We start from the raw sequence: 22,327 nt of genomic DNA on the forward strand, positions 1-22,327 counted from the left end.
TTTCATCATTTATCGAGTGCTTATTATGTGCTAGGCATATTCTAAAGACTTTCTGTCTTTAGACACAAAACTCCTTTATTATCACAATTCCTTTATTACTAATCACTCTTAATTACTGTTATAATAACTGCTTTATTACTACAACAGCCCTATGAGCAATAGATATTGCACTGTTCTCACCATTTAAAATCACCCCTTCAAAATGAGGATAAAGTAACCTGCTCAGAGTTACACAGTATAGATTGGATTTGGGATTTGAATGCAAGAACGTCGAAGTCTGGGTTCCTCCCCAGACACCACATTGCCTCTTCTCATTAACCATGAAACAGTCTGGTGAGAGCTACTTACGCAGTGGGCTGTGATTATGCTAAGAACCGCGCCCCCCCCGCCCCCCGCCCCATCCCATCTTAAGTCTGTGATAGAAATGAAATGGCTTGACTGTGAATCGACAATTATAATCTCATTAAAATTATTATTTTGGTACGTATCAGAAAAAGGTAAGGAGTGGTTATTTTAGTACTGTGCATAGAATCCAATGATTAAAGTTTCAGCTCTAAAAGGCAGAGTATCAGACCGAATGATTGAAAATGTTCTGATTAGAACAATAAATAGTCTATTTTTGGTGTAAAAGGGTAGTACTTTCTATACTAAAGACAAAGTTCAGAGAAACTATATAGGATATTATGGTAGCTTATATCTGTTCTTTCTTCACATAGTTTTCTTTCAATTTCTAACTTTCCATAAATGTGAAGGAAACCAGCATTTATTGAGTGCCTGCTGAGTGTAAGGCAACATATTAGGCAGTATAAACACTTTTTATTTTACTTGGCTTCTACATAAAGCTGGTCCTTTTTTCAATGACCCTACGTTAATTCACACCAAACTGATTTTGCAAGTTAGATGTTTGATTGCATATAACCTGCCTACACTCACCAGCCTAACTAAGATTCAGGTGTATCTGACTCTGAATCCTGTGCCTTTTCCATGTTGATATCTCTTTTCTTCGTAAGAATTCAGATTAGTTAAGTCACAAAAGTTACAGCTGAAGAGTGAAGTCGAGGGTGTTTGTGCCTCCTTGGCCTCCTGGTCATGGCGGAATTAAACAATAATGTCACCGGGAGTTCCTGGGTCCTCTCTCGTGGGATAGGTTTTTGGGGGGATGCTGGCAAGGCGTTCTACCTATTGGACATCGCTTTAGATGTACGTTCCTCCTGATCTGAATCTGTCTGATTTTAACGTTGGAAACAAAGACTATTCAGAAACCCAGATTCTGTGATCGCCATCCTGATAGAGGCTAGTTACAAAAAGATAACGGAGCAAAATCAGTAGGCCCTTAATTATCTGTTTTTTCAAATCTCCCAGTTTCCCCGTTTCATTGTACAAACAACAAAAAAGTGTAAAAAATGTTAATCATATTTATATAAAAATCGCATTACAAAATCTTTCATTTATCTTATTCACTGTTTTATCCTCACATAGAATATAGTGCCTGGCCTGTAGAAATGCTTTTCGAATCATGTACAAATAAGCAAATGGACATAGAAGTGAATCAATATTATTTAGGCATTCATTCCGTAAATACTTGTTGAGCATCTGCTACAGGCCGAGCATCTTTCTAGACAGAAAGCAGCACCAAGTGAGACAGGCATGGTTTGTGCTCCATGGTGATCACCTTCAGTGAGAGAAATCAGAAAACGGGCAAGTAGTAAATAAAGTCCCTTAGCTGTCGTAGACAGTGGTAAATATTCCAAAACGCAGGGTGACGCAGGGTGACCAGTGCAGAAGTGAGCTCGGTTGCTTGGGCAGCTGGAGAATCACAAAGGAGGCTGGTGCAGCGCCCGCAGGGGTACCCCAGAGAGCAGCGGAGCCAGGGTGAGGGGCAGAGGGCAAGTGGCCAGACTGCCAGGCCGGAGGCGGGAGTGGAGACTTAACTAGGTGGTGTTCACTCTTGAGTGAATCTCCTGCGACAACCATGCGCCAGATGGGCTCTGGGTAGTTTTTTGTTTGTTCGTTTGTTTGTTTTTTGTTTTTTAACGCCTGCAGCACCTGGTCTTCCTAGGTGGTCTCCCATCCAAGTACTGACCAGGCCCGACCCTGCTTAGCTTCCGAGATCAGACGGGATCGGGCTTGTTCAGGGTGGCATGGCCGTAGACGGGCTCTGGGTAGTTTTTATTTCCTTTTTCCTTTTCTACAATGACACCCTCTTAAACATGGCTTTTCTCTCTGCAGGAAGAAGAGTTGAGGAAAAGTGGAGAAGCCAAGTACTTCCACCTGAACGATGACCTCCACGTTCTCATCGAAGTTTTCGCCCCGCCAGCAGAAGCGTATGCCCGGATGGGACATGCTTTGGAAGAAATCAAAAAGTTTCTCATCCCTGTTAGTACAGTTTTTCTCGATCATTAATTTGTAGCTTAGAGTTCTTCCTTTATTTTAATCCTTGATAACTCTTATCAGTGATTGTCATTTGCATAGCACTTTGCTAAAGAGCTTCATGTACGTCCTTGCAAGAAGACCTCACAGTGTGCCCTTGAATTCCTTGACATTATTCTTTCTTCATATGTGAGGCGACAGTTTTTAAAAAGATGAAATAATACCGCTAAGGTAACGTGGCTTAGAACGTTGAAGAACACAGTCACTTGTCCAAGTTGTGGGGTTTCAAGTCCGAAACATTTTTGGGACACTAAAATCACTTCCCAAATTCATCGTTGTCCAACGAACTCATTATTAGCGCTCCCGTGTATTTCTGAAAAGTTAAGTTCTTTTAACTCAGTTAAGTTCTTTTCCCGTGAATCTGTTTTTAACCACACACAATTTTGTGTCACACCTCCTGACACTTTTCAGCAGGGCAGATATTTAGCATTTATGTAGCACGTTTTATTTAGAACGTGCTCTACAAATAATTTATTAATCTTCACACATTTCAAGTAAAATGGTAGAGAACATATTTATAAGCTTATTTTAGATAGGTTGAAATCATGATAGATCCAAATGACTCTTCTGAAGTCACGGTGCCCTAAATAAATTAGAGAAAGAGGCTATGTTTACAGTAAAACCTGGACCCCTAATCCTTAGCCTTTCCTGCTAATCATAGTGCCCTAATTCCCTTCCTCCTCCTTTGCAGGTGTCACTGACTGTAATTTCAGCTTTGTTTTTGATCGGTATTCATATTTTTTTTTCTTATTTACAATGTCTTCTGCTACAAGCTTCAAGTCAGTTTTTGCATTCAGTTTTGGAAAAGTAAAGAAGAGACAGTGTATTCTAAAAATAAGTTTACTAAAGCTATTTTATTTTTTTCTAAATTCAGGAAATCATCTCTTCTAAATCTTTTATTCAAACTCAGATGTCCTCCTGTTCCTCCTGCCATCTCTTTCTCCCTCCAGCTAGTCCCTCCTCTCTTCCTCTTTGTGGCCCTGTGACTGGAAGAGGCTGCCTGCCTCTACTGTGTCTGTGATTTACTCACATTCACTCTGGATCCCACAGAAATGGAGTCCGGATTCACCCTGCTTTTAACAAAACTACTGTTCTTGAAGTTGATGAACGCCTTTCTTGGGTATAAATCTCATGGGGTTAGCACCTGGCGGCTTGGCAGACTGTGAATGCCACACTGACTTCCTGTGGCTTTCAGGATGCGGTTACCTGCTCGCCCTTCTCAGGTTCTGGCACCCCTTGTGGTCTGCCTTGTGTAGGCCTTTCTTCTTCTGCCTGCCACTTTATGCTGATGTCCACAGCTCTGTCTGTCCTGAGCCTTCTCTGTGCCCCAGGCGGTCCTGCTTATTGCCGGCCTTTGTATGCAAGTGAATTCTTGCCTAGGTGTTCCCAGCAACCACCTTCAAGCTCAGTAATTCTCTAGAAGATCTCATGGGACTCAGAAAATCTTTTGTACTCTATGATTATGGTTTATCTCAACAAAAGGGTACAAATCAGAATCAGCAAAGAGAAAAGGAGTGAAATCCAGGAAGAACAGGGCCCAGGCTTCCCCGTGTCCCTTCCCGTGGAGTCACATGAGGACACGTTTGGTTCTCCCAGCATCCGTGTGTGACAGCTCACCTGGGCCTCAGTGTTGAGGGTTTTCACAGGGGATCAGTCACGTAGACATACAGTGCCCGTGAACTTGACCTCAGCCGCTTGTGTCCAGCACCACCACCCCACTTTGCAAGCCGAAACAGAGGGTCCCCACAGATCACATTGCTAGCGCAGACTTAACTGGCCAAACCCAGCGTGCCCTTGAGCCTCAGGCATACAGAGCCGCACACAGCAGGCAGGACCCTCCGGGCTCAGAGTTTTTCTCCTAAGAGTTTGCTTAGGGCCAGCCTTGATCACAGGCCCTTCTCTGCAATGCACAGGGCCCAAGTGACACTTTGTTGTCCACTTCTGTCCTCATATCTTTAACTTCTAAACTTCCAACCCCTATATATGATGGTTATAGGATGTTTCAAGTTTTTTGTACGATGGGCATTGCGGATCCAACCTGTATAAAATTGATTACGTCACTATACCCGCTGTCATTAATCCTTATCTTTCACAAGCCAATCGGCATTCTGGACTTGGCTTGTTTATCCCCTTTATCCAGTGTCTTGCCATTTCTCCTAAAATTAAGCATTATAAATAGCTCCACTTCTCCATTTCTTCATCTTTCCTGCCACTTCCTACTCTAGACCATCTTTACCACCCATTGGAATTCAGAGCTTTCATCTGGTATTTCTGCGTCCAGCGTAATTTTTACCCTTTAATACCTCTGTTGAGCTATAAATTACACACCATAAAAATCTCCCCGTATCAAGTATACAATTCACTGGTTTTTAGTACAGATGGTCCCTGGCTTACGATGTTTCAACTTAGAATTTTTTGACTTTATGATGGTGCAAAAACTATGAGCTTTGTCAGTTTTGTTGATCTAAATTTCTGGTTTTGTTGATTTTTCTCTATTTTCCGTTCTCTATTTAACTTATTTCTGGTTTAATTTGTATTATTTTTTCCTTTGTATTTTCTTTTCTAAAGGTGAAAGTTTAGGTTATTTACTTGAAATCCTTCATTTTTTAAATATAGGCATTTAAAGCTATACATTCTTTTTCTAAGCACCGCCGTACACGCATCCTGGAAACATCGGTGCGTTGTGTTTTCTTTTTCATCGCTCTCAGGATATTTTCTTATTTTCCTTGTGGATTTCCGTTGCGATCTCATGGTTATGTTGATTATGTTCTTTCATTTCTGCATATGTGTGAGCTTCCCAGATGTCCTTCTTTAATGGATTTCTAATTTATTCCATCATGGTCAGAGAATGTACTTTGATTTCGGTAACTTTTAAAAATTGCGAGGCTTGTATTATGGCTCAGCACATGGTCCAGCCTAGAGAATGTTCCGGGTGTACTGAGAAGCATATGTGTTTTAGGGTGTAGTATTTCGTCAGTCTCCGCTTTCAGTCTCTGTTATCCAGGTGCATTAATGCTGGAATGATCTTTCCAAAACACAAACCTAAATATGCAACTCACCTCTTTAAAATGATGTAATGCTTTTTTTTAGTACCTTCAATTTTAGACATTTCAGGTAATATTTAAAATGACTTAAGGCTTTGCATGATTTGGCCTCGGGTTTCCCCTCCACTTTTAAGCCCCCAGTTGCTTTTATAATTCAACCATGTAGCACTACTTCCTGTTCCCTGGATGTATCATTCTTTTGGTCTTTGGAATACTTTGCTCGCCCTCCGCTGGGCAGCTAGTTCTCACTTGTCCTTGCTGACACTTCCTGTAGAGAGCCCGACTCTTACTCCCCACAGCTGAGTCAGATGACGTTCCTTTTGGAATAGTTAGACCTACGCTCCCCTTTTATTGTGAAACAGATCACACTTTTACTTATTTATTACACACCCTTCTTGCTGATTATTGACTGGCGCTGGGGATATCAAGGCAAGGGGAGGAATCAAAGGTAACGCCTGAAGCTTCTCGGTTGGACATTGGGACAGTAAAAGAAGGTAAAGACGAGCAAGTTTTCAAGGATGAGACAAGGTATTCGGTTTGGGAAACATCGAATGATGCCGCTTGTGCAGCATCCAGTGAAGATGCCCAGAAACCACGTGTCCTGGTTCCTGATGTCAGTGAATCTGCCATGTGGATGTGTCTTCCCCCTCCACTGGCTTCTGAGTCCCTTGGCTGGAGGGACCGTGCCTGCTCCTCCCTGTCTCCTGTCACTTGGCGCATCAGAGATGCTCAATGACTGCCGGTTGAATTGGTTGTAAATAGCAGTGCTCACATATGTGTTATTTGGCATTTTAATTTTATTATGAATGTTCGACTTGGAAATCACACCTGGGGGAGGGAGTTGTGGCCGATTGTAGAAAATTTGAGTCTTGGGGAAAAAAAATTCTGTTTTTTTGTTTGTTTTTTTCCTCCTCCTTTTACGACAATACAGCGATACATTTTCATTTGAACAAACTCAAATCTCGTTTTATGACTTCGACTATGTCCCTCACCTCTGTTATCAATTAAAAATCACGGGCCTCTCGTTCTGGCCGCCCTCGCATTTCCTGCCCGAGGTCAGTCACCCAACCTGCCGTCTCCTCCGCAGGACTACAACGATGAAATCCGGCAAGCGCAGCTCCAGGAACTGACGTATTTGAACGGCGGCTCGGAGAACGCGGACGTGCCGGTGGCCCGCGGGAAGACCGCCCTGCGCCCGAGAGGGACGCCCGCCCCGGCCATAACCAGGTGGGCGCGTCATCGTCTTCGGGCGCGTGACCGCGGTCCCCAGGCTCCCGCTCGTAGCCGTCAGGCGGCTCTGTCGGCGTCTCGGCGTTTTTCTTCCATCCTCTCTTCCATCCTTTCGAATCTAATGCCCACCCATCTCCCAGTTTTTATTTATGATCTTAATCATCTTAAAATTAAATTAGATAATATTTCCTCCCTGCTTGAAATCCTTCGGTGCATCCTCTGAGGGCAGAAGAAATCCTAGCCTCCCTGCCACTCAGATAATATTTCCTCCCTGCTCGAAATCCTTCGGTGCATCCTCGGAGGGCAGAAGAAATCCTAGCCTCCCTGCCACTCAGGCCGTCGCCTGGCTGCCCCGATCCGGGCTTCTGCCTTGCCGTCTCGGCCACCCCAGCCAGACTGGCCTGGAGCCTTTGTGTCCTGCAACGGGCCCAGCTCCTTTCCTTCCCGAGCCCTTCTCCCGGGAAGGCGTGGTCTCCCGCCACCTCGCTGCCCGCGCTCGGCACTGCGTTCTCAACACACGTGGGGACCCTCGGTCGCGGCCTTGTTTAAAGCATCCGTCTCCCGCCCAGACCTGGTCCACGACACCCTGTCTTCGGTACTAATAGCATTTATCCAACTCAGTCTACCTCTGTTGTTTGTTTGCATTTTCATCGGTGTCACCTCATTATAATGTCGACCCGCGAAGGTCGTGGACGAGTCCCCAGGGTCCCTAGTACCCGGCGTGTGGTGCTCACTCGGTCAGGAGCTGCCGAGTCAGTCCCTGACGACAGCAGATCCCTGTGGCTCTTCCCGGTCACGTGTTGACCACTTACTGTGTTTTTGTTAATGTAGTTGTCTGTCCCACGGCCGACTTAGCTGTGTGGGAATGGTCACAAGGGTGTCACCACCTTGGAATTTCACCGTGGAACCAGTGGTTCCCGGAATCTTCACGAATGTTCTCCACCCACCGCTATCGCTTCAGAATACCTTTCTGCCAAGAGATGTAAAGACTCTAAAATGAAGCCCTGCAGTGGGACGTAATAACTGGTTTAATAAGACCTTTTCATGTCGGTTTCAAAGGAGGGAACTTGGGACTGTTTTAGGATTGAGGAGATGACGTTCCTGTCCTCCCAGCCTGTCCTGCGTCGTGCGAGACTCTAAAACGAAGCCCTGCGGTGGGAAGTAATAACTGGTTTAATAAGACCTTTTCCTGTCGGTTTCAGAGGAGGGAACTTGGGACAGTTTTAGGATTGAGGAGATGAGGACGTTCCTGTCCTCCCAGCCTGTCCTGCGTCGTGCCTCCAGGCAGCATCGCCGGGGATTCGTGGCCCCCACACCCCATCCCTCCCACAGGCTCCAGCAGATCCGGGGGTGGGGGCGTGGGGGGAGATTAGGGAAGCAGCACGGATGGAGACCCGAGGCCACTCCAGGCAACACACTTTTGGTTGGTTTCATCGTTTTCTCTGTGGGTCTTCTGCCCCACGTCGCCTGCTGCCCTGGTCCAGGCGAGACCGTGTGAACCCTCTGGGATGCCCGCCCCCCCATTCCTATTAGTTCCCCTCCTTCTGGGTTGCTCACCCACTGGCCTTCGCTCTGGCCCTTTCTCCCAGGTAGCAGGTGGTCTCACCTCCCTGAACTTGATACTAGAAACAGCAGGAAGAGAAAGTGGGCAAAGCAAACGTTATCTGCCTTTCTAATTCGTAAAGACGCGTTCATCAGTATTGGGGGTTGAATGTGGCGGCTTTGTTTTAACCTAGGACATTGGGCTGACCCAGTCACTCAAGGTCTTTTATTAGCTTTCATCGAACTGGGGACATTTTCAGCTACGGCTTCTTCGAAGATCTCGCCTGCTGCCCCTTTCTCTCTCCTTCTCCCTGGACTGCAGCCCCGTGTTAGCTCTTACGGCTCCACTTCCCAAACTAGATGTCCCAGTGCTGGGGCGGCAGCAAACGCACGGCATTGCCATGGCACCGTGTCAGCTTTCACGGGACCTTAATCCTCAGCAGTGTCCTTCGGACACTTCATGAACTGTCAGCAAAAGGTGACCGTTTATGGTTTCAACGTCAGCTCAGGCCGCGCTGAGTTTAAGGGTGTCACGCCAATATGAAGCATTTGCTGTGATGAACAATGAGTAGTCACAATTACTTCGCCTGCTGGGCACTGTGTAACTTCTCAAACCACGGGGGTCACATGGGACACTGTCACCTCATTTCCTCATCCACATCGATTTTCACATGGTGCTTATTCTCCTTAAAGTGGATGCCGAACGATAGCAGAGATGCCAAAGATTGTTTTAATGACTGAAACTGTATAGTTTTCCTCATAGAGTATGAGGCTATGGGAAATGTTATCAGGAAAACTGAATTGTTAGTATCTGGGCCATAGATATTTCATGCAGCTGTATTTAAAGATCCTTTTTTATTTTTTATTTTTTTTAAGGAAAGGGTGTACATAGGAAAAATGCTAATATATTTCTTCTTCTATTAGACAGACTTTCAATTAAAAACATGTTACAAGGATGTTATTTGAATTGTTTGATTCCCTCTGAGACTTACCTTCTCAGGACATCCTACCTCGTGGACTGTCAGAGCAGTCAGTCACCCTCCTCTCCTCCCTTCCGATTCTGTGTCTACACCACGTGCCTTCATGAAAGCCTGGACGTCCATACTCGGCCCGTCCGCCCCACGTCCCGAGCAGGATACTGGCGGACTTTCCTTGGAAATGAGTTTCTCTGCTTTTTTTTCCTGCCACATGGCCCGCTGAGTTTCTCCCTCAGCCCTCAGCATCTAGGTCCTCCCTGTGCAGGTGCTCTCGGACGCCGTACTGGAGTTGATGACAGGAGACAGAAAGAGAAAAATGCGTGCTTTCTTTTAAAATCACCTTGGTAGGCTTTAGGGAGACAACACCTGAGGCAAATAATATTGCAGATGGGGCGAGAGGGTCTGACAGGAACTCGTAATGTGAATGCCAGGCCGGGACTGGCAGATAAGAGAAGCAGTTAGACGTGGCTCTCGGGTGTCAGCTTGGCCAGCCACGTGCATGGCGGGTGCAGCGTAAGCCGGACACGTGTTCCAGGCCCTCCTGTGGACTTCTGTGCCACCTGGAGGGCAGGGTTTGACACCCAGCACGCCGCCCGATTTTTCCTGGGGCGACGTTAAACAGGACCCACTCACAAGCAGAGGCAGCTGGACGTGAGGGGCCTTGCGAGCCTGTTCACACGGGGATCTCTCCCACCACACCCTGGTTTTTCAGATGTTTTAATGGTTTTTTTTTTTTCCCTCTTTGAAAATCCGTCAGTCTATTTCCGATGTTAGGTCATTTAACGTCACAAATTTTCCTTGAGCTCTTTCTGTGACAGGAATTCGAAGTTACAGAGATGCTTAAGTCATTGTTCTCCATCAGGGAGTTTAAGAGGGGAAAGCCAGAGAAACGAGTAACTATGGCCGAATGCTGTAAATACGGGACGAGGGATGCGGAAAGAGCCGAAACGGAAGTGGACCTGAGTGGGGACTGCGGGTGTGAGCAAACTTGGGAGGAAGTTGAAGAAATAAGGCGGCCTGTCCCTGCGGAGGGACAGAGGCTCAGAAGCAGACAAGTCGGGGACTCTTTGGGGCTTGAAGTTAGGGTGTGACACTTTGGGGGCATCGAGGTTCTGGAGTCAGTCCTGGCTCTTACTAGCTGCATGGTCTCAGGGGACATGCCCTGTCTAAGCCATAGTTTCCTCGGAGATGGAAAATTGAACGCATACTAAACCCAAACCCGACTTAATTTTTTTAATGTCCCGTTCAAGCCCAAAATGTGACGTGATTTCTTTTCTGATTCCTCAAAAGGATCCTACATTAGACATTGAATTCTTATAGCACAGATATTGGATCAGTCCCTCAATACAGGACCTTCAGCAAATCACCCATCTCTCCCAAAATGCCTTTATTGTCCATTTCGTGGTCATCAGACAGGGAGAAGATGCGTGCCTCATTGTCCCCAAGGCGGAAATAGGGCCAGTAGTTAGCGGGTAAAGATTTGTGCTATTTTCGTTTTCAGATGAAGAAAAAAACATAAAAACATGCCATCAGCTGGAACTGGAAGACAAGGGCAGGGTTCAAAGTGAGGGATAAGCTCTCCGTCTTTAGGGGGATACATCACTGGCTGGGAAGAAAAGGTCAACACGTTTCTCGCGCTTTAGAAGAGGTTGTACTTTCTCACACAGTCACCTTGTCAGCATTTCTACTAATCACCACTTTGTAAGCTGTTAGAGAGAAAAACAAATTGCCTCGGATCTGCTTTATGCTCTGTGCAGTGTCAACAGTTGCTCTGCTAAGAAAACAACAGTATTTTAAAAAATTACATTGAGGATTGGATGGATCACAGAAAAGGGAAGGTGACCAAGAGCTGTCATAACAGGTCGGTAACGTCTGGGTCTAAGCCAGCAGCAGCCAGCCGCCCGAGAGCTTGTGGGAGATGCAGCATCTCAACGCCCCCCACCTCGTGACTCGGACGCGCCCCAAAACCAGGTCCTGGGAGGGAGGTGAGGGTGCGCACGAACGTGGCGGGGGAAGCACCGCCCTAGGACCCCATCTCTCGTGATCTCGACGGGCGCTCAGAGTTGGGGCTGCCAGAGCCATCCATTGAGGAGTGGCAGTCTTCATCTGTGCCCCTGAGGAATTGTAACTACAGGCTGCCTTTGCCTTTCCCTTCCATCTGGCCTCTGGCAAAACAAAGAAACAAACAAACAACAAAAAAAACAGAACGATTAAGCTTTACTCCCTGAAAAACACTCACAGACATAAAGAAACGGTGTCAAATGCATTAGGGATTCTCTAGGGGAAATAAGTGACCTCTTGGATTGTCGTTCATCAGGTGTGGGCCTCACACCGAGGCCTGGAAAGCTTTTCTCACTGTGATGCCACCGGTGGCCGGCGGACGCCCAGACGCTCCGTCCCATGGGCACCCGCCTGCCCGCTGTGGGGCCGCCCTTCCCCAGGCCCCGGGTCACCTGTTAGTGATGCCGGGGCTAGCTAGCCGGAGCACTCAGGGCCGCTGCCACCGAGTGCATCGCTTCACCCTATCCTTTTGCCTCTCATAAAATTTAGAGATGAAAGCCCAACAGTGTAGTTTATGTTTACTCTTCCTCTCTACCAGACCGCGTTACCAGACACGTAGAAATTGTATATAAACATGGTGCTGCTAAACGTAAAACGCAGACTGACGTGAGCCGTCTCTCCCGCCTGCTCCACCCTCAGCCTTCAGTCCGCAGCCAGAGGGAGGCGTCAGGACAGCGTCCCGGGTGAGGTCTGCATGACAGTGACCGCCTACTAGTGCTTGTTCCAGGTTAGGCATTTTCTGTGTCCTGTGAGGTAACCTCACACAAGTATCCTGCAAGTACCACTTATTATTAACCCCGTTTTACAGATGGAGAAACCAAGGCTAAGCAGCCAAGTAACAGAGTTAGATTTGAGTGTGGGTGTGTTGGGACCCAAAGCATGTGCTTTTATCCCCCTACCTCTTAAAACCTCTTGTTTATAAACTAAATAATTAGTTCCTGATTAATTCATTGAATTCAGTCATTTAAAGCCCTGTTTCCATAAATATAGCCGTTCGCTATAAAACCCTTTCTAGATTATTTTTATATCTGAGTTTCAAAACCAGAAACCGTGGTCACCCTGCCGAGAAAATGCAGACGGAAAGAACCATCGCGGTCGCATCCATTCGTCTGATCGTGAGACTCGGTCGCGCTGTCCTTCTGCTCTCCCACACCCTCATTCTATCAACCTGAATCAGTTTCTCAGGTTAAAAATCAATCAGTCCATCCCCGTTGATTGTCGTGATCAATCTCAGTTCACAGGCGCTGCTTCTGTCCTCATCCCCATGTTACCAGCCCCTCTGCTCAGCTTTGTCCCGAACCTCATTTGTAGCATCGCGTGAATGCTTTGCAGTATCCCCGGGTTTTTACGTTGGCGTCTCACTGTCCATCACGCCTTTCTCTCGCCAGAGTCTCATTTAAAGCAATGCTGATCCTCCTGCTCACCACCAAACACTTCAGAATGAATCTTCAAAGCATCTTTGATAAGTATCTGGAGCTACGTGTATCAATGACTTGTCTGAAAATCTGTAGCAGATAACTTAGCATGATTCCGTGCACCCAGCGGGCACATAATCTAACAGTGTGGATGACAATGGGAAAGAACCGTGAGCTTCCTGAATGTATAAACTTAACGTCTTTCAATTTGGTGAAAGGCGTAAGTTTATATATTCAAAAGACATGCTGACTATTTTGTGGCCCCATGGAGTCCCTGGGGTATTAGATAAGGAAGAAGGAGCCTAATTTGGTTTGACTATCCACACATCAGCTGAAATATCACAGACGAGTTGGATGCACTGCAAGTGGAAACGACTTTTTCCCTCTAATCCCATCGAAAAATTTCTGGATATGTATTGGGGATAAAAAGACGAATGACATTGTAGAAATTACAGTGTCTGTCAGTATAGTTCAGACAGATCGAAACTTACATAAATTGTTGATCTGCATTGAATAGGAAGAGTGAAACACATTCTATATCCTGGGTCAGCCTCCCCTCGCAATGACACTGAGAAGCGAGTTCCATACCCACCGTCATGACGGAGGAAACTGGCCGGAACGTTCAGACCCTTGATCAGGTTGAGTGACAGGAAGGCGGAAGTTAGGCTGGTAGGTACAATCAGGAGTTGAATTCAGATCTGACACCAGTGGCCTTGGTCTTGACAACCAAGTTTACTGTACCAAATTTTATGGCCTAGAATAAAAAAAATAAAATAAAATAAAAAAAAGACATTTCGTACTACTTATAAAAGGAATAAAACAAGTTATCTCAGGGTGGAAGTCTTGCTAAGATTTTCCTTCATTTTGATGATCTTGACAGTTTTGAGATGTACTGGTCACGTCTTTTGTAAGTTGTCTTTCATTTGGGATTTCTCGAATAGTGTTCTCATGATTAGCCTGAGGTTACAGGTTTGGGGAATTTACAATGTCACGTCCGTCCCGTGATGTCAAGGGCACACACTACCCACAGGACTTCTCACTGTTGACGTTACCTCGGTAACCTGACTGCGGTTAGTGTTCTCCAGGTTACTCCACTGTAAAGTCCCCTCCCCACCTGCCCAGGGTGGAATATCTGCTTAAATTATTTGGAAGATTTTTCTTTTCCCTCCCATTTATTAATTCACCCATCTTTACACCGGGATAGACTCATGGATGTGTATTTTATCATTGGGTTAAAATCTGATACGACCTTATTCTCGTCGCTCTAGATGTGTCACCGCTGGCCGTTGGGAATCCTTTCTGCTCCTTTCGCATGCCCCCGTAATTTGTTTTAAATTTTTTTTTGAGTGCTTTCACACTTGCTGGTACAGCGCGTTGCTGTAGCATCATCTTGTGTATTTTCTGCTCCAGACCTAGAACCAGCCGTTTCTCCAGGGAACCGTATCAGAAACTAAGACTGCGTGCCAGTCCCGCTTGTTCCTACCGACGTGTTTTTGCTTCCAGGCCCCCTCGGCTCACAGAGAAGGACATACATGGCTGTACACTGACCCACGTGTAATCATACGTCTATGCGTATTTCCGTGTTTAACCATCTGTATCTATAGTAAACTAATCGTGAGTTCATATTGATGTCTCCGATTCCAATCCACTATTGTATTGATCATTCTAGCCTCCTCCCCTTGCTTATCTATAACTTTTACTCCAGCAGGAGTATGTGGCTCCACCATCCACCCTCTGTTTAATTGTCCAGTAGCAGTAGACACGGACAGTGCCATCAGAATCGTTAACCTGTACCCCCACTCCTCCCTGTGGGACTCACTGTACCAACTACAACCGTGCTTGGTGTACAATTTCTTTTGTGTTTACAAACATCTCTCATTTCTCAACTTACTTTTCCTCCCAAATCCATCATTAAGGTTGTTTTGTATGTTTAATATAGTTAAAAGGTTTTGTCACATTCAGCACCCCATCCTGGGAGACCTCAATTTCCTAAATAACGTGTAGTTTTTTAGTTTGCATACATTGAAGTTTACTCTTGCGCTATAAAATTCTGTGGGTTTGACAAATGTTTTGTGTTACGTATCCATTATTTCAGTATCATACAGAACAGTTTCATCGTCCTAAAATGTTCCTACTGCTTCACTTATTCAGCCCTCCTTCCAATCACTGATTTTTTTTTTTAACATATCTCAGCCTTTTCTTTTCTTTTCCTATATGTCGTATCATTGGAATTAGACAGTTTGTAGGTTTTTCAGACCAACTTTTTCTACTTCGAGGCATACATTCAGACTCATCCATATCTTTTTGTGGATTGCTAACTCATTTCTCTTTACTGCCGAATAATACCCCCTCATGTGGGTGTCCCCCAGCTTCTTGTCCATTCACTTGTCGAAGGGCATCTTGGTTGTGTTAGCCACTGGGAACAAAGCCGCTGTAAACCCTCAGGTGCAGGTTTCTGTGTGGAAGTAAGTTGTTTAAACACCAGGGAATACCGTTGCTGTCGTGTATGGTACGACTGTGTTTAGCTCTGTAACAGGCCTCCAGGTGGCTTCAAAAGTGGCCGAGCACTGGGCACGCCCCTCAGCAGAAATGGAGCGTTCCTGTTGCTCCATATTTTCACCATCGATTGCTGTATTACCTGACTTTTGGTTGTAGTCATGCTAATGGGTATGTTTCAACTCGGAATTTTCTAATGACAAATCATGTCGAACATCTTTTTATTTGGTTATTTGCCATCTGTATATCTTCTCTGGTGTGCTGTCTGTTCAGCTCTTTTGCCCATTTTTAATTAGATTGTTTTTGTTATTGTTGAGTTCTTTGTGTATTTCAGATACAAGCCCTTTACCAGATATGTATTTTGCAAATATTTTCTAACTTTTCATGGCATCTCTTCATCTCTTAACAGTGTCTTTCTCAGAGTAGAAGTCTTTCATTTTTAAAAAGTCCAGCTTACCAATTTTTATTTCATGGACTATGCTTTTCTAATTACATCTAAAACTAAGGTCACTTTGATTTCTCTTATGTTTTCTTCTATAAATTTTATATTTTACATTTAGGTCTAAAATCCATTTTGAGTTAATTTTTGTGAAAGATGTAATGTCTGTGTCTGTCTAGGTTCTTTTTATTTTTTCTCCCCCCTCCCTTTTTTTTTTGTGTGTGGACATCCATATTTTCCAGCTTCATTTGTTGGAAAGACTGTTATTTCTCCATTGAATTGTCTATGCTCCTTTGTCAGTGATCACTTGACTGTATTTCTGTGGATCAATTTCTGGGCGCCTTGTTTTGTTCCATTGATCTCCGTGTCTAGTCTTTCATTAGTACTCACTGTTTTGATTACTGTAGTAGTAATGTAAGTGTTAGCCACTGGGAATCAGGTATTGTGAGTCCTCCAACATTTTTCTTCTTCGCTGTTGTATTGTCTCTTCTGAGTATTTTACCTTTCCATGTAGTCTTTCGACTGTGTCTGTCCATCTACAAAAGAGCTTGCTGGGATTTTGATTGGGATTTCACTGAGTCTGTTCATCAAGTTGGGAAGAATTAACAATATTGACTCCCACATGGAATAGTAAGTTGGGCAACTTAACAATAGTGACTCCCACATGGAATAATACTTCCCCTCTGATTTTTTTCATCAGAGGTTTGTACTTTTTTTATAGAGAGTTTCTGTATATATTTTCTTAGATTTGTACCAAAACATTTCATTTCTTTTGTTGCTTCAGCAAATGTTATTTTGTGTTCTTTTAAAAGACTTTATTCTTTAGAGCAATTCTAGGTTTACAGCAAAATCAAGAGGAAAGCACACAGATTTCCTATATGCCCCCGCTCTCACTCAGGCATGGGAATGTGTGGAATGCCTCGCAGATGTGCACGTCATCGTGAGCAGGGGCCTTGCTCCTCTCCTTTGTATTGTTCCAATTTCAGAATACGTGCTGCCGAAGTGAGTGCTGTGACTGCGCTTTAGTTTCAAATTCCAGTTGTTCGTTGCCATTATAGAGGAAAACAGTTGACTTCTTAACTCTGTTCTAAGACCTAGCTGTCTGTTCTAAGACCTTGCTTGCTTATTAGTTTTAGAAATGTTTTATTTATTGTTTTGTTATGGTTGATTCTCTGGGAAGTTATACGTGGACATGATGTCACTTGAAAACTAAATATCTCTTCCTCCACAATCCTGTATGTTTTATTTCCTTTTCTCGTCTTACTGAGTTAGGTAGAAGGTCCGTACGGTTTGAACGGGAGTAGTAAGAGGAGGCATCCTTGTCTGGTCCCCAGTCTTAAGGAGAAAATACTCGGTTTCTCACCGTTCAGTACGCTATTAGCTGTAGGTTTTCGTAGATGTTCTTTTTCAACTTTCAACAGAAATGTCCCTCCGTTTCTAGTTTGCTGAGAGTTATCAAGAACGGTGTTGAATTTGTCAGTTGCCCTTTCTCCTCTACATGATGATGTGGTTTTTGTTCTTAAGCTTTGTCGATGTGGCTCACATTGATTTTCTAATGCCGAACTAACCTTACATATCTGAAATAAATCATACTAATAAATAAATCATCATGGTGTATAATTTTTTTAAACATTGTTGGATTCAATTTGCTATGATTTTTGAGGATTTTTACATCTATGTTCGTGAGAAGTATTGATGTATAGTTCTTTTTAAAATTTTATATTTTTTTATCTGTCTTGGTTATATTAGGAAGCCTTGTCCTTGCCCTCCCTCGGCCCATACATCTCCCCCTAGGGAGGCCAGAGATCAGCCACACCAGCCCTGTGCCGCCCTCCACAGGCTGCCCTGTCCCCCTCAACCCTAGGCCAGTTGTGGCTCCCAGAGGGAGTCTTAGAAAAAAAAATGTAGAGAGGAATCTTCTAAGACAGGTCCCATCAGGGCTCAAGGCCAAACTGTCCTCGCTGGCTGGCCCAGGCCAGTCGCAGCCTGGACTAGTGACGTAGCAGTAATGTTGAGGAGGCTCTTCCGGTGGTCAGCCTCGCAGAGCGAGTCACAAAGTGTCCCCTGGCTTCACTTTCTAGACGAGGGTGTAGGGATCGGATATCATTTCTTCCTCTGGTGTTTGACAGAATTCACCCGTGAAGCCATCCGGGCCTGGTGCTTTCTTTTTGGAGGATTATAAATTACCGATTTCATTTCTTTAATAGACAGGTGTTTATTCAGATAACTTAACTCTCCTCACGTGAGATTTGGTCCTTTATTTCCGAGGATTAGTTCGGTTCATCCTAAGTGAGAGAGATGGTTGATGTGCGGGCAGCACGTCGTGGGCTGCAGCCCTCCTTGTCTGGAGCACAGCGTCCGCGGGCGGGGGTCAGGGGGTCCTCTGTTCACTGGGTTAGCCGCAGTTTCTGTCCTCATTTCTTCAGAGACCTTGCACATTTCCTCCAGTGTTTGCCCGAGTTCAGGGTTCTTACAGCTGCCTCGTTCCTTCCCCTCTGCCTTCAAGTCTCATGTTTTATGTTACAAATACACGAATGGAAAATATTTTGTTCATCTAATTTGAAGATGGTATTTTAGATTATTGCGTAGTAGATTTGTTTGGTAAAGTACATTTTAGTCCCTCATGGAGTGACTGCTTACGTTTTGGTCCCTGGCTTTGCCGACTTAGCTGTGTTCCCAGACGGTTTTAAGATCCGTCTGGGCCTCTGGTGCCTTGTTCACGGACAGGCAGAATAAAGGCCCGCTTCATAGTGTCAGGGCAAAGGTTGGGTGGGACCTGGCATGACATCATAGCTTCTGGCTCTGTTTCCTAGCCAGAAACTGGTCTCGGAGCTTCTTGGATGTAACCATATTTATTGCGGCTGGACGTGTTGCCTAAATGACTTAATTTCTTTCCGGTGGACACCTGTTTCTTCTCTTGCTTTAGTTTTTACTTTGCATATGGTTCCCTTATTTCTTTTTACAGAAGTACGGAACATTGTTTTTTCTGAGGTGTGAATGTATGTGAACAACGAGCGCTAGAGAACATGACGAATATTGCTAATCTGACCTCCGCCCTTGCTTGCAGGGGAAGGGGAGGAGCCACAGCCCGGCCAGTTGGCGTTGGTGTGCCACGCGGGACGCCGACCTCCAGGGGAGTCCTTTCCACGAGAGGGCCAGTGAGTCGGGGAAGAGGCCTTCTCACCCCCAGAGCAAGAGGGGTCCCCCCAGCTGGGTACAGACCTCCACCGCCACCCCCGTCGCAGGAGGCCTACGGAGATTATGTAAGTGAAGGGGTCAGGCGTCAGCTTTGGCGATCTGATTGGCGCAGTCCGTATGTACGGTGGGGTGTGGCGCCGAGTATCCTCTGCCACCTGCCTTCAGCTCTGAGTACCCCACCTCGGTTCAGCGGCATGTATCGCGTGAAAAAGCATGTATCGTGCCAAATAAGCCCTTGGTGCCAGAGCTATGAAAAACGGAAAAGAAATAACCTCTTCCATTGAACAGCTTAAATCTAAGATGTGGAAGATGAATTCGGATGGTGGGAGGTTCCAGACTGAGATCAAGGACACATTTTTTCAAGCTCTTACAGGATTTTAATGGAACATTCTTTCATACTCCTCTCCAGGTCGCCTCTTAGTGATCCAATCATTTAAAAAATAATTGCCTGCATATTCCAAGCTGTTTTTGCCCTGAAGTGTTTCCACTTAAGCTCTGCTGCTGAATATGGATTCTTAGTGGAAAATCTTTTTAGTGAAGAAAACAAAAGTGCACAGTTTTTCAAATTAATGCAAATCAGCTTTTCATTTTACCATTCAATATAGTTCTTCGACACGGTTCATAGACTGACTTAACATAAGGGAAGGGAAGAAGAACCCTGAAAACTAAGTGGTGGGGGGTGGCGTGGAGGGGGAGAGGAGTTCTTTATCAAGAACACAGACCCCCTGGGATTCTTCCTGTGACTTTTCGGTTTCCCATCCAGGAAGAGCATCAGTAGTGGATGGATGTTTCGCAGTAGTGATCGAAAGTATTAGAGAAAGAGCTGCCGTCGAGGAAAGGGAAGCAGTGTACGGGCGAAATGCGAGAACCAGCCGGTTTTCATGCTGTACCTCAGTCAGGTCTCATGCTAGGTGCTCAGCCCCTCTTTGCACAGTTTCTGGAAGGTTTCAGAAATCTCCCCCGGGCCACAGACAGCCTCTTCAGCTTCATCTGCAGCCGCTGGGAAGATCAAAGCCTTCCTTCCTCCTGGACATAGTGGACTTTTCGTGATTCCCTGATTATGCTGTGCTGTCTCAGGCTTCTAGACCATTCTCTGCCTGGAGGGCTCGTCTGCCTGTCTTCCCCTGACTCTCTCCCATGTGTCCTCCTGGGCTTTGGCGGTCAGAGCTGACCTACAGAGACATCGCAGATCTCTCCCTCATCTAGACTGTGCCTCTGGAAAGACAGGGAAGATAGCTTTTATCCCTCTGTGCTTGGCACAGAGCGCATACGGGGAGCCCAGTGAATTGTACTTAACAGATCTCATAATGCGCTTTCGCCATCTTGCCATACATCTGGGGAAGGACGTGGCCTCTATTTCTTCTCTTACATTTCTTACAGCGGGACGTGTTCCTGTTGACTACTATTCTTACCAAACTTACGCTAATAATCATGCTTCAAGCTTTGCCACCAATGCTGAGTCTCTTGAAAAGAGCAGGACCGTGAGGCAGGGGGCATGCTGTTAGATTCCTTGTAGGTCAGCCAGTGTCCGTTCCCACCGCGTCTCACTGTGAATTCCCTTAACGTCTGGGTTAACGGAGACGTGGCTGGATGGTGCGGCGGTGGTTGTCACAGGCGGTGTGGGAGATGATCCTCCCCTTACTGCGCCACAGGTACCGTGCGAGTCGGGCAAGAGTTTAACTTCTTTGGCTTCACAACCCGCATGTTTCAGAAAGAGCTATTTATCGCCTGCCTTTTGCGCATTAATTCATCTTTCCGTTGAACCAAGACTGAGTGAATTCCTGCCGTGTGAACAAGACACACGTGTTCTCTGTCTCAGCACGTGTGGCATGCAATTAGATGAATACAAAGAAAGGTTCCTTGAAAGGTTAAAGTCCAGGGGAGGAAAAGGACTTTCAAGGCACTTTGTTTTTCTACTCGTAGCTCTGGTTTTTATTGATAAATGACAGGACAGGCATTGAAATAATTAATTCAGGAGTATTCTATTGAGTTAATTTTCTCCCCTTTCCTCCTACCTCACTGGGTAACAGGATAGTGGCCGTCTGGAAGAATTCCGTGTCCTTCCAGGAGCAGACAAAGTTTGGCAGGTCAGGGAGGGAAAGGCAGCCTTCATCGTCTGCGTCCCTCGCTCCCACCTGGCACCCCGCCAGGCACTGCTTGTCACTGTGGCCGCAGTCCTGACACAGTCCCCACTCTTCCTGCCCCAGCGGTGTCACCTGCAGGGCGTGGTGGCCACATTTACCGTCTGCGTTTTAGTTTGGCGGGAGTGTGGCCATTTCATGAACTGCAACAGCAGCTGACGCACGCACGCACGCACGCGCACACACACACACGTGCACACACACACACGCACGTGCACACACATGCACACGCGCACACACACACACGATTGTTTGCCAGCAGTCGCTCTCCCTGCCTCACCTCGCAGCTAGGTTCTGTCGGCCTCGTCTTCCTCCCCGGACCCGACTGTATTTCGACGCCCTACCTCTGACTCCCTCTAACACAGTGTTACGGTCCCCGGCACATCCCCCGTCCCTGGTCGTTGGTCTCAACCATTTGAAATCCTGAAGATTGCTCAGCATGGGAAGGAGAAAAACCCAAACTTAAAAAAAAAAATGTATTTTGTTTGTTTGCGTGTTTCTAGGATTTTAGATCAGGTGGTCGCACTGTAAGATGTCCAACTCAGGAAGCGTAGGGTCCTAAACCCCAAAGTGGATGTCCTTCATGTGGTGGGTCCTCTTAAAATATACTGAAATAATTATTCCATTGAATAGAATAATTGTATACTAGGTTCTCAACTCCGTGAGCATAGGGGACCCCCCGCCCCCCGCCATTCACCTGTGTATTCTCCGCACCTGCTATGATGTCTGGCCCATAGTCTTTAACAAACGTTTGCTTAGTGACCGAATGAATGAACGTTCTTAAGACTGTGTTTTAAAGAATTCCCGCCTCTGGGAAACACACCTTGGGGGCTTCCCATGTGGTTTTGCATTTGTTTTCACAGAGCAGTTTACGTATAACTTAATCGTTAGCCGGTGTCTGGGTAGCACAACCGTTAGAGCACGTCCGCTTCCTAGAGTATAAACTTCCAGGGAAAAGCACTGTGTCTCTTAATCAATCTCTGGCCACAGGCACGGATTTTGGCACATTGTAAGCGCTCGGTGAGTGTTTGCTGGACTTAAAAAACCTCCCCCCCCCCAACACACAGATCTGATAACTCTCCCTAGGGAATGTCCCCCTGATCGCTCCCTAGTCGCGACTGGCCACCTGGCAGGAAGAAGTCGATGGCTGGCATATGAGAAAGGACCCTCCCTTAGTCTGGTCAAAGGGCAGCGGCGGGTCACTACAAAGACGTGAGACTGTTTCTGCACAGTTCCCAAAGGGACACGGGTGTGCCGTAAATCTCATCTCAGCTCAGCTGTAAGAATGCACTTTCGAGTTTGTCATTATTGGATGGGAAGCACCTCTCCACGGGGCTCTGTCCTGCATGTTACG

At 45.9% G+C, this 22,327-nt stretch overlaps 1 protein-coding gene and 2 non-coding genes across 3 annotated transcripts in view; 1 reads left to right on the top strand and 2 right to left on the bottom strand.

Annotated features, from left to right (window-relative positions):
• The window catches only part of KHDRBS3 (KH RNA binding domain containing, signal transduction associated 3), a 103,676-nt gene that overhangs the window by 59,940 nt on the left and 21,409 nt on the right, over positions 1 to 22,327 (top strand). The window contains exons 4-5 of the mRNA XM_015590204.1: positions 2,230 to 2,376; positions 6,562 to 6,642. Coding sequence (XP_015445690.1) covers positions 2,230 to 2,376; positions 6,562 to 6,642 — 228 coding nt within the window. The remainder of the gene's footprint in view (positions 1 to 2,229; positions 2,377 to 6,561; positions 6,643 to 22,327) is intronic.
• Positions 2,035 to 2,153, bottom strand: LOC112480589. The gene has a single exon (XR_003046659.1). It is a non-coding gene; the product is annotated as a 5S ribosomal RNA (ribosomal RNA).
• Positions 16,539 to 16,644, bottom strand: LOC112480548. Its single transcript, XR_003046648.1, has one exon. It is a non-coding gene; the product is annotated as a U6 spliceosomal RNA (small nuclear RNA).

The sequence above is a fragment of the Pteropus alecto genome, unplaced genomic scaffold (genome assembly GCF_000325575.1).
Source record: "Pteropus alecto unplaced genomic scaffold, ASM32557v1 scaffold105, whole genome shotgun sequence".
In the NCBI taxonomy this organism is placed as follows: Eukaryota; Metazoa; Chordata; class Mammalia; order Chiroptera; family Pteropodidae; genus Pteropus; species Pteropus alecto.